General features: G+C 37.7%; 1 protein-coding gene across 3 annotated transcripts in view; it reads left to right on the forward strand.

Annotated features, from left to right (window-relative positions):
- The window catches only part of VPS13B (vacuolar protein sorting 13 homolog B), a 756,179-nt gene that overhangs the window by 681,124 nt on the left and 59,186 nt on the right, over positions 1–15,869 (forward strand). For all 3 annotated transcript variants that reach the window (XM_059394925.1, XM_059394927.1, XM_059394926.1), the window contains one exon: positions 13,240–13,395. In XM_059394925.1, the coding sequence (XP_059250908.1) occupies positions 13,240–13,395 (156 nt within the window). The remainder of the gene's footprint in view (positions 1–13,239; positions 13,396–15,869) is intronic.

Consider the following 15,869-nt stretch of genomic DNA (forward strand, 5'->3'; position numbering starts at 1 on the left):
CTCAGGGTGTCTGGGTGGCTCAGTGGTTTAAGCCTCTGCCTTCGGCTCAGTTCGTGATCTAAGGTCCTGGGATTGACCCTCACATCGGGCTCTCTGCTCAGCAGGGAGCCCGCTTCCTCCTCTCTCTGCCTTCTCTGCCTACTTATGATCTCTGTTTATCAAATGAAGAAATAAAATCTTTTAAAAAATGCGTTAGCTCATGATTCTGTTGGTCAGAAACCTAGATGCCCTCAGGAGGTTTTTCTGGTGTCTGCACTGCTCACTTGTGGTCCAAGATGGCCTCACCTACATATGTGCAGTTGTCAGGCTGTTGGCCAGGGTACTCATGGTTCTCTTCCATGTGACTGCCCCCAGCAGACTAGCCCAGACAGGAAAACCAAAGCAGAAACTACTAAACCTGTTGAGCCCAAGCTTGGAGCTCACACAGCATCTTCTGTCACCATTTCTTCTTGGGCAGGACAAGTCACAGAGTTAGGCCAGATCCAAAGAATAAGGAACTAAGTATTACCTCTCATTGAGAGTTGCTGAGAGAATTGGGGGCCATTTGCAACTCACCAGGAAATAGGAGAGAGAGAATGAGCATGAATGTGAATGGAGATGAGGTCATAATGGGTATTTGCTGAAGGTAAAAAGAAAGAAAAAAAGAGTAAGAGGCTTTAAAAAAAAAAAAAAAGGAATTTTCCACAGCATCTAATCCTATAGCCTGCTCATATTAGGCATTTGGTAAATGTTCACTGAGTAAATGTTTTCATTACTTATTTATAACATTTCTGACATTTTTTCAAGAACATAGACTTAAAAGCTTAATTATTTTAACAATATGAAAATTATAAACTTGTTTCAATCCAATTGGATATTGTGTGTGTGCTATACAGATACACAAAAAGAGGTCTTGTGATCTCAAAATGTATCTTCTGTATACTGTCAGTGAAATTGGGCTTTTAATTAGGAGTGGCCCCTGGTCTCCTCTACCTCCTCCCCTTTGACCTCCCAGTGGCTTCCAGTGAAAACAAAGACAAAACTAGGACATCACTACAGGGGGGAATTCACAGTATTCTCCAAAGGAGAGTACCTTTCGAGTCCATGTGCATGTCCAAGTCTTCCCAATTTGTTCTTTTTTCATTTTTTTTAAGTAAACTCTACACCACACATGGGGCTCAAACTCACGACCCTGAGATCAAGTGTTTCATGCTCTACTGACTGAGCCAGCCAAGCACCCCCAACTCTTCCCAAATTAGCTGTGAAAAATTCTTCTTGTTTGTCATAAACTAAAAGTACTGTTGTATAGTTAACCAAATGTTCCCGATTTAAAGTAAATCATTTCAAGTTAACTTTGCCACACATAATCTCCTTTTCTAGCCATGGAAGTCAATTCCCAGAAACCTCCAGTATGGCTCTTGTTGTGTAGGGCACAGCTGCCTGCAACTAGCAATTCCATGTGGGGAGGAAGGATTGTGTGCCTTTGCTCCCCAGTGGCAGTAACAAGCTTCTTTTTACTGTTGCTGACATTAAGATAGCTAAAATCAACAGTGAGGTAAACACTTCTTGGGACCATCTGGCAAGGATTTTAATCCCAAATATTCTGTAAACACTGACTCTGTTTGAGTACCCGGAACCTACTGTCCAGTCACCACCAACTGCGTCTTTATTTCAGTTTTAGGCAGTAATTGAAAGAGCAAAGCAGTAGACTGGAGACTCTGTCCTTTCACCTTTCTCTCTCAAATATTTCAGCTTCATGAGAGACTACAAGAGATTTACATTCTCTGAGGAAGCTTAGAGGGCCTTATGAAGTGACCAATAGAGGTAAATGGGGCCCTAGCAGTTTTGGTCATTAAGTATCTGGTAGCTAAAGCGTACTTGGAATGTCTTCATTTTCTGTTGGGAAATGCATTCACTCTAAATGAGAGGCAGAGCTTTGGGGCTGAGTTTTATTTTTCCTGTATTTTTCAAAGTTTCTTCGTAAAAATGATTTGCAGTATAACCTAGTTAAGACTTTTAAAGTCTTTCCCCAGAAATGGCAAAGATAGGATTGTGATAGGGCACTTTATTCAGTCCCAAGGCTGATTTCTGGAGTTTTCTACAAGCCTGCATGAAAAAGAACAACTGGGGATTATTTCAGCTGTGAAGCACCCAGCGGAATGACTGCTGGTGCTGCTAATGGTCTCTCTGTCCCTCCTCTGGCAATAAATTTTAGATATTGAAATATAGCTTTGGAGAAAAATGTACTGAAGATTCCTTAAGCTTTTTACAAGACACTCAGAGGTTTTTCACAAGCCCGTGCTCTGGAAATGTGAATTCTTGATGTCTAAACATAAAGGTCCTTTACTGAACTAGTTTTAAATGTAAATTTTCATACGGAGTACTTGGAGAAAGGGAATGCAGCTGGACCATTAAAGCATGGTATTTTGCCATTTTTAAGTAATGGGAAATACTGATTAAGAATGGTATAAAGATTTCAGCATACATAATGTGATTGTCTCTAATCATAACCTATTAGCACAAGTCTGTAACAAAAGCATTAGCTCTGTTAAAGACAATGGCACACCTATTATACTGTGGTACTTTTTAATTATTTCCATACTGAACAGGATATTGAAGAGCTTATTATCTAAAGGTCAGAATAATGCCCAAGACATGGCCAAGCCCAATGAGTGTCAGATGCATGGAATGTTGGATGACTTCATAGTTATGAAATTATTTCATTTCTCATGATAATTCCTGACTTGCCAAGTTAGTGAATTTTAAGAACTCTGAGAGCAGATTTTAAGATAAATGTGAAATAATCCATACTTTTGGAGTCAGGGACTTCCCTTCAGGCATTAGTTCATATTTGACTTGCTTGACTTACACTTGGGGATAAAATGAGTTAGGACAAGGTCTAAGATACCACATTCCCTTACTGGGAAAGAAAACCAACTTGCACAACTTTGGCTCATGTTTCTTGTTATACAGGCACTGAGAAGCAGCGGTTGCCATGAAATACTTTATTTAACCTTTACAAAAATGTTTTCTTAGTATGGCAAGGCAGTTTAGTTAAATGAAAATAAATAACTATAAAAAATTTTGATTTCTTTAAATCCATCTGTTGAATTCTTTTTTTTCTAATTAAAAATTAAGGATAACAATTATAATTGTCTAAATTGCCATGATGACTAAAAATAAAGATTGTGTCAAACTGTTTTATCCTTTCTTAGGACACGTGTTGGCATGTCTTCTATTTTACACTAAAGGAAACTTTGCTGAATGATGAATGTTACATTTGAGAACAATTTAAAAGAAAGTTTTTTAGGTTGGGTTTCTCTATTGTTTATATTTATATTTAGTCAAAATTGATTTTCAGACAAAACAGTTTTGCTCACAAACTCCAAATATTTTTCCAAACCTGAATGACTATTAAACAGTATGTCTAATTTTTGTCTTACTGGTTTCCATTCTCAGTTCACCTAAATTAATCTTTATTGTTTCTGTCCAACATGCTCTTTTCTCTTCCACTGAAAAGTTGGGTCCAACCAAGGGCATGGTGACCATTGGCTATCATTCTGTCAAAAGAATGTATCTATACAACACTGAAATCTCCTGGCTGTTGGAGATTAAGCAATTGAAGTTGTTATTTGATTTAATTAGTTTAAAAGAAAATAAGAATTATCTCATATTTTATGGACAGACTATCCTTTTCTGTACTCACACGTGCAGATACACGTACATATCACATTTTCTGAATCTTCACTTTTCAACACTTTGTGGCAGTTGTTATCTTAAAAATACACAATTCTGGATATAAGGCAGCCATTAGTATGTTTTTTCAGTCACATATCATTTAAATATAGGGCAGTCCACGCCCTCTAGAAACATGGAAACAATATATATGTGTAATGCTGAACTGAGTTCTTCAAAACCAATATGTCCTTTCATACGTCTTTTACTATGTGCCTTTGTATCTGATTTTATGATTAAAATATCCCAAAAATTATACATAAAATTATATTTTTAATATATGAGAGAATTTGCTCACGACATCTTCTTGCAAGAATTTTTTTGATGTATAGAATTTTTCACTAATTTAGATAATTTGGATTTAGGTAATTTTTTAGTAAAGAATATACTTGAAGCATCTCATTGTTTTGTAGACAATGTATAAATCAGAAGTACCACAATTATTCACCCTACTCTTACTTCCTTTTTAACTTCTTTTTCATAAGTATATAATTTTTAGCTGGATACTGAGCAGAGACTGATACCTGAACAGTGAAAAACCATAAATGAATTTTTTAATTTGGATTTCTGTTTAGAGTTACTTATAAAATATAATTCTAATTTTAGAAAGATTCTATGATTTGCTTATAGATACGTTGAAACATGGATAAGCCTTAATGTTTGCTAGAAATGTGTGACATTTGACATCCTATTTACCCATGGAAATTCAAATAATTCACCATAAACTATACGATGGAAGGACACAATACACTGTTTTAAAGCTATAGAGCCTTATAGATGGAGGATATGATTGAATTATTTCTTATTTATATTAATTGTGTATATTTTGTTTTTCTTTCATACCCTGACATTTTCTGTCCTATTTCTTTATATATTTGTTTTTTAAAGTTTTCCCTTTTTTTTTTTTGTAGCAGTTATTCCTACTTGCTCTACTTCTGTCAGTAGGAATCCTTATTCTGCAAATGCATTTTTTAGTTTTTCCTGCATTTATTGTTTTATCTAATTACCTTTTTATATCACCTATTTATTTTAAGCTCAGGCTTTTTTCTGTTTTTGCCAGAGTGTTCCTTCCTCTCAGTGGCTTTCTACAGTTTTACAAAAATCATGTATTTTTATACAGTTTAAAGAAGACCAAAAACTTTCTTGATATTCTTTGCCTGAATTCTGCAACAGGGTGTTTATGGTAACCACTCTCTTCTGTTCACTTTTTAAGATGCTATCCTCCTCCCTTTGCTTTGTAATTTTTTTCCAGTGGTCACATGGGTTATTTTCAGTGTTTGTCAGTGATTATAGTATATGGATTGTCCCTGGTTAGAGTCTGTTATCACTTGAGGAACAATGAGATTGTTATTCTCCTCCCCAGCTGCAGGGCAGAAGGACAAAGTCAATTTCTGTCTCACTTCCCGCTTTGTAGCTGGCATGTCCTACTATTTCTCAGCTATACAGAGGTGACACCTTTTCCTACATCTTTTCATGGTTCTTGGATACCCCAAACTGTCACACTTTATGAAAAACTACAGTTCCACTTGTTCGCATCCGTTTTTGTTGCTCCTGAGTCCTCCTTCCTCTGTAACAATTATCTCATGATGACCGCTCATAAAATACAGCAGCGCATGGCCACAACCTGTTTCTCCCTGGGAGCTACTCTCTCTCTGTAGATGTTGAAAGACCAGGGAGATAGTGAAGAGCAGGACATCAAACAGCCTAAGAAACTGTCAGTTACTTTCTGCTGCATCTCTAATGCTCCGTCAGGTCCCTGGTGTTTACTGATGACTGATGCCCGGAGGGGAAGCAGCAGCCACTGACGGCGAATTCTGTGCCTCTTTCGCCTCTCTTTCCATACCACTCCCTCAAGGGCAGGTCCTCTTCTGACCCTCACGTCTCCTCAACCCCAAGAACCTACGCATGCCTCTGCCTGTGTAAGAGCAAGATCTGGCTTCCTAAAATGATGATTTTTGTTCCAGTATGACTCTTTCCTTTCCGGGATCAAAATTCAGTGGTTCCATTTGGGTTAAGATCAAAGCTATCAGAGGATTGTAAGCCGATGAGTTCATACTATAAAGTGAATTTTACAAATTACATTGACAAGAAGTAGGATAAAAAGTTGTTTGTTGGCAAAAACGGTTTGAAGCTATAGCTTGCTACTTTTAGAACCTGTCCCTGTTTATAATGCAGTCAGTGTGCTTTGTGGACGTTGATTTTGTGCAGAAAGACCCACTCCAAGTTAGGCTGGCTGTCGCCTGCTTTTGTTTAGCAGAAACAACAGCCCTATCTATCTTTTATTTACTCTATTTCAACATGGTTTTTTCATGTTATTTCTTTTCGTAACTAATATGTCCTCTGGTCAATCTTTTAACTCCCCAAGCAGAATACCTCTGGAGTCCTACAACAAATTTTCCTTCCTCTCATAAAATTTTGCGGCATAATTTTTCTTGTTAAATATCTGTTTCTTCCACTCCATTCTGAGCATTTCCAGTGTGAGTAATGTGTCTCGTTCATCTCTATATCCACCACGTGTGGCTTAGTTCATTGGCTTATGGTAAATATTTAATAGATGTAGATCCTAAAAATATTTGCTATATTGGAAAAAAAAAAAAAACTATTGCCCTGGGGAAGAAAGCTCAAGTAATTACATTAAACTGCTCCAAGGATTATGTGAATAAGTATTAGAGCAAACCAGACCCTCTGGGAGGGGCTCAAAGGCTACAGAGATGAACTGACCATCATGTCACCCTTTTTAGCAAAGCGGCTGCAGTGCAAATGAGAAAGTGGTGACACAGACTGGGACAGAGGGGGAGACTTCAGGCAGGAAGCTGAATCTGAGTTCCTAAAATAGAAACGTGTCATTTCTTTTCCCTTAAAATGTAGACTCTGTATGCTTTCTATTAGACGTTTTTCTTTTTAATAACATTAATGTTTATCTGATTGCAAAATAATACATATTTATAGTATGACATTTGGAAATTACATAAAAGCACACAAAACACATACACAAAGGACTACTTAAAACACACAACCCCAAGATAACCACTGTTAGCATTTCAGCATATTTCTAGCCATTTTCTCCCCTAAAAACATGCACAAGTACTTTTTCTTCATTTTACAAAAACGGAATGAATGTATACTGCACATGTCTTTTTATAATTGCTTTTTTCCCATTACTCTATCGCTAACATTCTCAATGTTTTTTCGTGCTGTGATTGTTTTCTTCAGTAGTTTGAGAGGATTCTACAATCTAAGTGTGGTTAAGCACACCAGAGTCAGCACCACTTACTCTGAGTTCTGATCTTATCCCTGCCCTCCCAGCGCGGTGGCCCTGGGCAGCTCGCACAGCCTCTCTGTGACCTGGTTTGCTTTTTCATCTGTAAGATGGAACAACAGTACCTACCTCATAAGATTGTTTTAAGGAATAAATGAGAAAATGTATAAAAAGCACTGAGGCCAATGCTCGGCACATAGTACGTGTCTAACAAATGATAGCTTTCATTGTTTTTACAATATTTTATTTGACAAAATATTGTTTCCTAGCAATGCCTAATTTTTATTATTAAAACAGTGCTGGAATAAGCTTACATCCAGGTAAATCTTTGCACGTGTGTAAGATTATCACCCTACAAGAAATTCCTATGTAGAATTGATGAGTCAATATCTGAAACTCAAGATTTTTGACAAGGGCTAGACTCCAGCGACAGTGTTCATTCTAACGTGTGTTGGGACTGTGCCAGGTTTCCCTTTTTGTAACAGGTTGTTCTGGGCTGATTTCACAATATTTGTGGCCTTCCTTGAATTCAGTTACGAGGGCAAACCTACAACCACTCCTCTTTGGTGGAAGAGCCAACAACCCAGCGCTCGTGTGACGACAGAGTGGCCTCTGTTATCTCACCTCCTGGACCACTGATTTGGAAAGCTTTCTTTCTCTTTCTCCTTTTCCTTCCAAAATACCCTGCATCAAAGAGTCCAAGTTATCCACTAGAAAATAAATCAACATGATTTATTTCCACTCTTCTCGTTCTTACTTGTAAGATTGTGTTCTATAAATAAATGTAAAAGAATATAGAGGGTCCTGAGAGTTCCAGTATTGAATCAGGGTGACATGAGGCATTAGCCATTATCTAACAAGTTTTCCACTTGGTTTTTTAGCATTACATCAGATACTCTGAACATCCTGAAATGTAACTGCCTTGACAAAACAGTAATGAGCAACATATTTCATTTTATTTTTATGTTAATTTATTAGGACGGCATGTACTATCGGTTCTTTTTTTTTTTTTTTTTTTTAAGATTTTATTTATTTGACTATCACAAGTAGGCAGAGAGAGACAGAGGCAGGCAGGCTCTCTGCTGAGCAGAGTGCCCGACGTGGGACTCAATCCTGGGACCCTGGGATCATGACCTGAACTGAAGGCAGAGGCTTTAACCCACTGAACCACCCAGGCGCCCTGTACTGTCAGTTCTGCTTGCACATTCCAAATAAGCAATTAAACTTGGATCTGTATAATTTGATCTACCGCTTTCCAGATATTATTTTAGATAGACAAGAAATTTTAAAACTATTTTAACTTAATATTCCTCCAAAATGCTCACCTACTCTATCATTTGGGATCTACTTTTGGCTTTAATATCAGTATTACTGGGTCTGAATTGTGGATTGGAAGGATTACATTGATTTGTAATTTAATCTAGTATCATCATCCATGTGAAGTAAATCTCCTGTGTTGAAAGGTCATTCAAAAACTTGGGATTGTTTTTAAGAGTACACTTACAGTTGATAAGCACTTGATAAGTACTAAGAGTACACTTACCTTGATAAGCACTGAATAATACATGTAACTGTTGCATGACTGTATTGTATACTTGAAATGAATAATACTATCTATTAACTACACTGAAATTAAAATTTTAAAATTTTAAAAATACAGTGAGAAAAAAAGAAAAATATTTTAAAAATAGGAATTATTTCTAAATTTTTATTTAATACTGTATTTATGACATTTTATGCACAGATACCACAGATATCACTAAAAATTTTTAATGTCTACTTTGGATTATTTTTCAATAATCCTCACTCATTTATTTATTCAACAAATATCTGTTGAATGCCTACTATGCACTAGGTTCTTGGGATATAGTGATAAGTTTAGAAGTTTAAAAAATACACATGATGCCTAAGCTTTAATATATATTAACAATACATATTTAATAGTTTATTTCACTTGGATTGAATGTTAATTTTTTTAGAACACCTAAAATTTCTACCAAGCGTATAATGGATTGGGAAAATTTTTGAAGTTATTTCAATTTTCAATTTCTTCTTAGAACATTACATATTACTGTACAGTAAATTATAAAATTCAAAAAAGTATAAGTGAACCTGAAGACATTTTTTATTTGTGATTATTTGGGTAGGAATCATCTTGATGACAGTTTTAAAACGAATAGTGAAATAAAGTTCACAGACAAGTATCTGGTACCTTCACTTATGTTTAGGATATAATTTAAAAAATAGAGCCATCCCCCTTTCTTTCTTTTTTTTTTTAAAGATTTTATTTATTTATTTGACAGAGAGAAATCACAAGTAGATGGAGAGGCAGGCAGAGAGAGAGAGAGAGGGAAGCAGGCTCTCTGCTGAACAGGGAGCCCGATGTGGGACTCGATCCCAGGACTCTGAGATCATGACCCGAGCCGAAGGCAGCGGCTTAACCCACTGAGCCACTCAGGCGCCCCCCCTTTCTTTCTTTTCCTTGGTGCACTGTTTTCCTAGATGTCGTCTATTTTTCTTTCCTCTGTAACTGAATCAGGAATTCTCCCTTTGGAGGTGACTATGGGTGGTCTTGAGAGCTGACCCCAGGCCTCTGATCAATAATTCAGTTTTAACTTTTATTTTGTATTTAAAAAAATGACCAGAGAGCTGCACATGCTCCCATTTGAGATCTTCAGTGGAAAAACCATGAATTTAGTCTGGCTGCCCTGGGGGGTGGTGGGGCTGCTGGAAAAAAAGAAAATGCAGCCCATTGGGACCTTCCAACAAGCGTGGCCACCGTACAACCTGCCTTATTGCTTAGTTTCAGTTCCCACTGAGAAGTTCAAACAAGAGTTCCTATTTTGGCTTTTTCCCCCAGTGGAAAGTATTAGCACTAGCTAAGTAGGCCAAAAAGAATGAAGAGCCTGAATAGAAAGAATGGTAGAGGAAGTGAGTCAGTAAGGGAAACTTAATAGGGAAGAGGAGAAAGTTTCCAAGTTGATAAGAGAATGTAAAAATACCATGGGCTCCAGGCAACAAAGGATAGTTATGTGGGGCCTAAGGCCATTGCTTCATTTCTCCTGTGTTTGCAAGTTTCTGGCCCATCTTGCCTTTCCTCCTGACTGTGACAGTTGCCCTCCTTCCTCCACACTCCACTCTGAATCTCCTTTCAACACAATCTCCTTACTTAGTAAATCAGTGCTGGCCACAATCTAGATCTCCCTGTTTGACCTTATTATCCCTGACTCCCGTTTTTCATGTTCCCTTTTCTCCAGCCATTCCGGATTGTTAACCTTGCCCCCAAGCATACCCTCTGGCTTTCACATCTCACGTTGTCCCTTAGACCCAGAAAGGACCCGCTGTCTTTGCCAGTCGAAACCCTGTGGTAACTCTGAGCCCCAACTGCTTCCGGAAGCTTTCCTAATCCCACCAGCCTGAAACAAGCTGTCCTTTCTCTAGACTCCTGTACCATGTTGTATCTCTCCAAATGCCTCTTGTTTTATTGTGCATGCTTTATTTTCCCCATAAGATCGTAAGCTCTTTGCAGGACAGAAGACACGGTTCTTCCTCCTTCCTTCCTCCATAGCGGCTAGCATATCAGCTTTCTTATAGTATCTGAGTAAGAAAATATATCAGAGGAATGATAGAAAGAAATCACATTAGGATCAAGTAGTCTAACACGAATTTCACCTTCTTATTCCTGAATTTAGTTCCTTCAGTATAGAAAGAAAAGCAGATCTATGAGTATTTGTTTTTTCAGTACCTGGAACCATGAAATGTAGTCATTTAGGGTGCCTGGGTGGCTCAGCAGATGAAAGGCTCTGCCTTTGGCTCAGGTCATGATCCCAGGGTCATGGGATCGAGCCCCAAATTGGGGGTCTCTGCTCAGCAGGGAGCCTGCTTCCCCTTCTCTCTCTCTCTCTCTCTGCCTGCCTCTATGCCTACTCTGGCAAATAAATAAATAAAACCTTCAAAAAAGAAAGAAAGAAAGAAAGAAAGAAATGTAGTCATTTGGTTAAACAGAACAGAACTCCCCCCACTCAGTGGAGGTCCATGAGCGTCCGCATTGCTGTCTAGTGCCTGAAGTGGACACACCATGGGAAGGATGACCCAAGTAGGGTTGGGCCTTCTCAGGTCCTTTTTGTAGGTTTTCTCTCTTAGGAATGCAGTTCCTTCCCTAATAAATGATATATGTCTAATAGCTATTTAAATGCTTTGAACAGTCGACCAAACATTACAAATATTGTACCAGTGATGCATGTGGGAAGAAGTGTGATGTTTTTCTCCCACCTGACTTTTCTGTGTTAACTAATTCCAGACATATCTGGATTTTCATAATTCAAAGAAAATATCTACGCCAACATTTTGAGAACACATAGGTGCCAAGCGAAACCCAACAACATACTCCTTGGTGACATTCAGTCGGTTGAAGCTGTGTACACAGAGGGAGCCGCTACCTAAAATTGAGCTCATATGCAAATGTGAACACTCCTCAATTCCAATTACGTTGTATACATTAAACCTTTAGAGGCTGTGGAATTTTCAGGAAAAATATAGCCGAGCTTGACCTTAAGTACCTTGCCTCATTATTTTTTTTGTCATTTCCAGCTACTAGTCTCTCCAAAGAAAACAACTTTCTTGTTTCTTTTAGTTTTGTGTATGCCCTGAGCTTTATTCCCAGTTGCTGCTACAAAAAATTGAAATGGTTCCAAACACCACTATTGTTTTTCTTTTTTTTTCTCTGTAACTAATATTTAAAGATCAAAGATAACTCTGGTACTTTTATGTTGTAGAGTGTATATAAGACCAAATTTTCCCTAAAGGTATTTGCTGTCTAGGACTTTTTCCTTTTTTTCTTTATTCCCTTTCTTTCCCTCCCTCCCATTCTCTTTCTTTCTTTCTTTCTTTCTTCCTTTCCCTTGTTACCTTTCTTTTCTAGAAGTCATCTGGATGGTAGCTTTTTGATTTCCCAGGGTCACTGGAAGTTGCATGGAGGAAGAATTGGAGTGGGGCCATATGAAAAGCAGGGAGATGAGTTAGGAGGTTTTGAAAAAATACTTTATTAAGGTGTTTCAAAACAAAGAAATAAACAAATCCTCCCTTAACCTTCCACCAAAATCATATTGTGATAACTAGTGACCTTGGGAAATGTTTTAATTTAGGTACTTTCTAAAGGCTCCTTCTAATGGTAAAGCAGAAAGATAATCTTTCTGTCAAAAGACTTTTATTATTATGACAATTCCCATGTAAATTCTTAATGTATTTATTTTAAGGGCCCATTATGATAGCTCTTATACAATGTTTTTATAGTTTTATTCATTCTGTTAATTGGGAAAATGTTTCATACGATCAGCCTTTGGTTCGTTCTTTTAAAAAATTATATACGACATGAAGGAAATCGTTTGTATATTATACAAATGTTTTTCCTAAGATGTCAGTTTTATTTCTTATTCTTAGTAATTGGATAGAACACTGTTTATGTTCATTTAAACATGTATCCTAAAGAAGCAGTAATTATTATGTTGTTTTGGAATACTTGTTCAGTTAAACTGATTTTCTTCATTGCATTTAGTGGGTAGGAGTGGAAATAGAAAATATTTGATGATCATGGAAGAAATCTAAATATTACCACAATTGGCAATAATGTGTGAATAAATATGAATGTGAATCAGGAGACTCGTTTGGTAAATGCTACAATAAATAACATGGCTAGCAAAAAGTAAAACAAAGACATTTTTTCATACATTCAAAATGTTGAAGATAGTTCTCATATGATATATGTGATCTCATAGAGTATATTGAATGAACTGCATCCTCAAATTGCTGTTTTGTTCTTTATCAAAAGAATAAATAAGGAATGGCAATTTAGGGTCAAAAATAATGCAACAAATGAAATTTTACTTTAATTACTGTCTAGCCATAAGAGGGAATAAACTATCAGCCAAGACCCATGTTCTTTGATCTCACACTTCGACCTTCTTGTCCTCCAGATGAATGAAATGGGCTTTTCTCAAATGTTCAACAGGCCTTTTACCATTTGATAGGACAATTATTTTTAAGAAGGTTTAAAATGTGATCTGGAAAACCACATTGACTCTCTGTGGCATATTTGCTATTCTTAGCCTGCTTGAATAAGCTGGAAGTGGATGAATAATGCAGGTTAGAAAGAAAACAGATGCTAAATATTACAAATAGGAAGGTTTTCCAGCAATGAGACTTTCATTTTAGGACTAGATTTTTGTTGGCACTTTTGGCATCGTGACGATTATTGTTTTTCTCTCCAGCTGTTACACATCTGTATTGAAGGTTGGGGCAATTGGCGCTGGTCAGAGCCCTTCAGTGTGGACCACGCAGGAACGTTTATTAGAACTATTCAGTACAAGGGTCGGACTGCTTCCCTCGTCATCAAGGTTCAGCAGCTCAGTGGAGTGCAAAAACAGGTGAGATCCTTGTGTTCGTGACCCAGACAGCTCTTAATTCTTTGACACAATTAATGGAAGTGAAACTTAAAGAAATGAAAATAATTCATAATTTAAAAACCCACAGTGATAAGCCTGGGTATTTTTTCTCCCACTTCGTATGTGCTTGTTGATGATCCTGAGGATGGTGATGGCTTCAAACCCTTTGTCCCACATCTTTTACAAGAGCTGCTAACGAGCAGTAAAATTTACTGATTTTAGTTTCACCTCTTCTCGCTGTCATCACCTACCTTCTGGTGGAGGTGCTAATGAGCTGTGAAATAGCCAAAAGGCCTTTATTAAGGAAGAAAAGAAGCACTGGGTGTTGGGGACTCTGGATAATCCAACAGCGGATAACCAGGAGTTGGTTCTCAGACATATCAGAATAATCTTCGAGAAAGTGTGATACCTCCTATGACAGAGTGGGCCTGGGTCTCCAGCAAGCTTTCTTTTCCTAGGAGTTAATATTAACTGCAGTAAAAATTCACTACGGTCTAACTCTTGGCATATAAAACCTCAGCTCTCAGCACATATTTTTACGTATTTTATAAAACTTCCTTTTGGCTGTTTTTGAAGTTCTAAGACTGCAAAGGGGAAAAAAGTATCTGACACTTTTTTTGTGTTCTTAAGATGTGAAAATGTGGTTTTTAGAAGATGTTTTTCAAGCATGGCGCATATGACAAGAGTAGAAAGGAAAAAAGGAAGTATTAAAATCTGAAAACTGGCTTCACTGCACACATCATAACTGGATTTGTCATAAGAGTTTTAACATATACATCTGCATCTGGACTTATGTGAGCTTATGTGAACTGAAGACATGATAGAAACAGCCCTCAGTCCCTGGGAAAGGAAAAGGGGAGCTTTTCTTATCAAGCAACATGGGCTGGTCCATTGCCGTGTGCCAGGAGCAGACAGGAAGCAAGTGGTGAGGTGAACAGTAGGACCTGTGCCATATACGTTCTTGATCTCCACCTAATCAGGGAGCTGGACATCATGTTCTCATTATTGTGGGCTATTATTCTTTTCACAGAAGTGAAAAGAATAGAGCAGAGGAATCTTCCCAATGAATTGACTATTCCTTAAGTAATTATGTATTGCCTACAGTAAAACAGAGTGAAACGAAAGACACTATGTGACACAATCTTTGCTCTTAAGCTGCAAATTTATATAAACCCAACTGTATGTCGGGCACCATGTGTGTCGCACAACTGACAGTAAGTGTGAAGGGAATTTAGAGGTTTCACTAGAAAGATATGATTCAAGTTGGGCTTTGGAAAACAGAATTTGGATTAAGAGAAGACATTCCAGGTAGACAGTATAATATAAAGATAGGAACATGGGACATATCGGTCTTATGGGGACCCATGATGAGATCAGCCTAACTGAGCATGAGCTTTGAGCTACAGAGTCCTGAGAACAAGATGTGTCACTGACTTTCATCTGCCCTCAGAACTGTCGTACTTGGATATGCTCTCAGTAAATATCTGCTCAATTAATACATTCTGGTTTTCTGATTCTGTCACTCATGGTCTTTGAAGAATGCCTTATCCACCTTCGCATTTACCAGCATTCCTAAGAAATGGTCATTCAGCATCTGTTTGAATACTCCCAATGATAAGAGGCTCATTTCCTCACACGGCAGCCCTTCCCATAAATGATTACTTCCATCTCTAAAGGAAGCTCTTTCCTGATTTTGAACCCAAATCTCTCACCGTTCAGCCAGTTTTTACCACTCTTCAGAACTTGGGAGATGTACGCAATAGCTTATGGTGAGGACTAAGTTATCTCTCCTCTGTATTACAGCCCTTCCAAAACACAAGGGAAGCCAAGATGTTTCCCCTGTGCTTCCGTTAGGCCAGTGGTTCTCAAACTTGCATGTATGTCAGAATCACCTAGAAGGCTTTTTAAAACATAGATTGCTGGGTCCCACCCTCAGAGCTCCAGATTCAGTAGGTCTTGGAGTGATGTGCCAATTTATATTTCTAATAAATTCTCAGTTGTTACTGATGCTACTGGTCCAGGGGACCACACTTTGACCACTGTGGCTCTGGTCTGAACTTTCCCAATTCATTCAGCTCTTTTGCATATGGTTGCTAAAACAGTTACCAGTTAATGGAATGACAGGGTCATTCCATGGAGAAATATTTTTCCACAGAATATCATTGGTGGTTAAGATCATAACCACTCTGGCTGTGTATTCCTTGCTAGCTATGTGATCTTCAGGTTAGTTAACCTCTTTGTGAATCAATTTCCTGACCTGTGAAATGAGGATAGTAATAGTGCCTTTGTCATAAAGTTAGTGTGAGAATTAAATGAGTTTGTATAGGTAAAGTGCTTAAAAGTAGCACCTGGCCTACTGTCATAACTCCGACTATAGTTACAAGAATGAAATAGTCCCAGGAATCCATACCATTGGTTAGACTTTGTTGTCTTAACACCAATAGTGCCTTCTTCTG

The sequence above is a fragment of the Mustela nigripes genome, chromosome 3 (assembly GCF_022355385.1).
Source record: "Mustela nigripes isolate SB6536 chromosome 3, MUSNIG.SB6536, whole genome shotgun sequence".
In the NCBI taxonomy this organism is placed as follows: Eukaryota; Metazoa; Chordata; class Mammalia; order Carnivora; family Mustelidae; genus Mustela; species Mustela nigripes.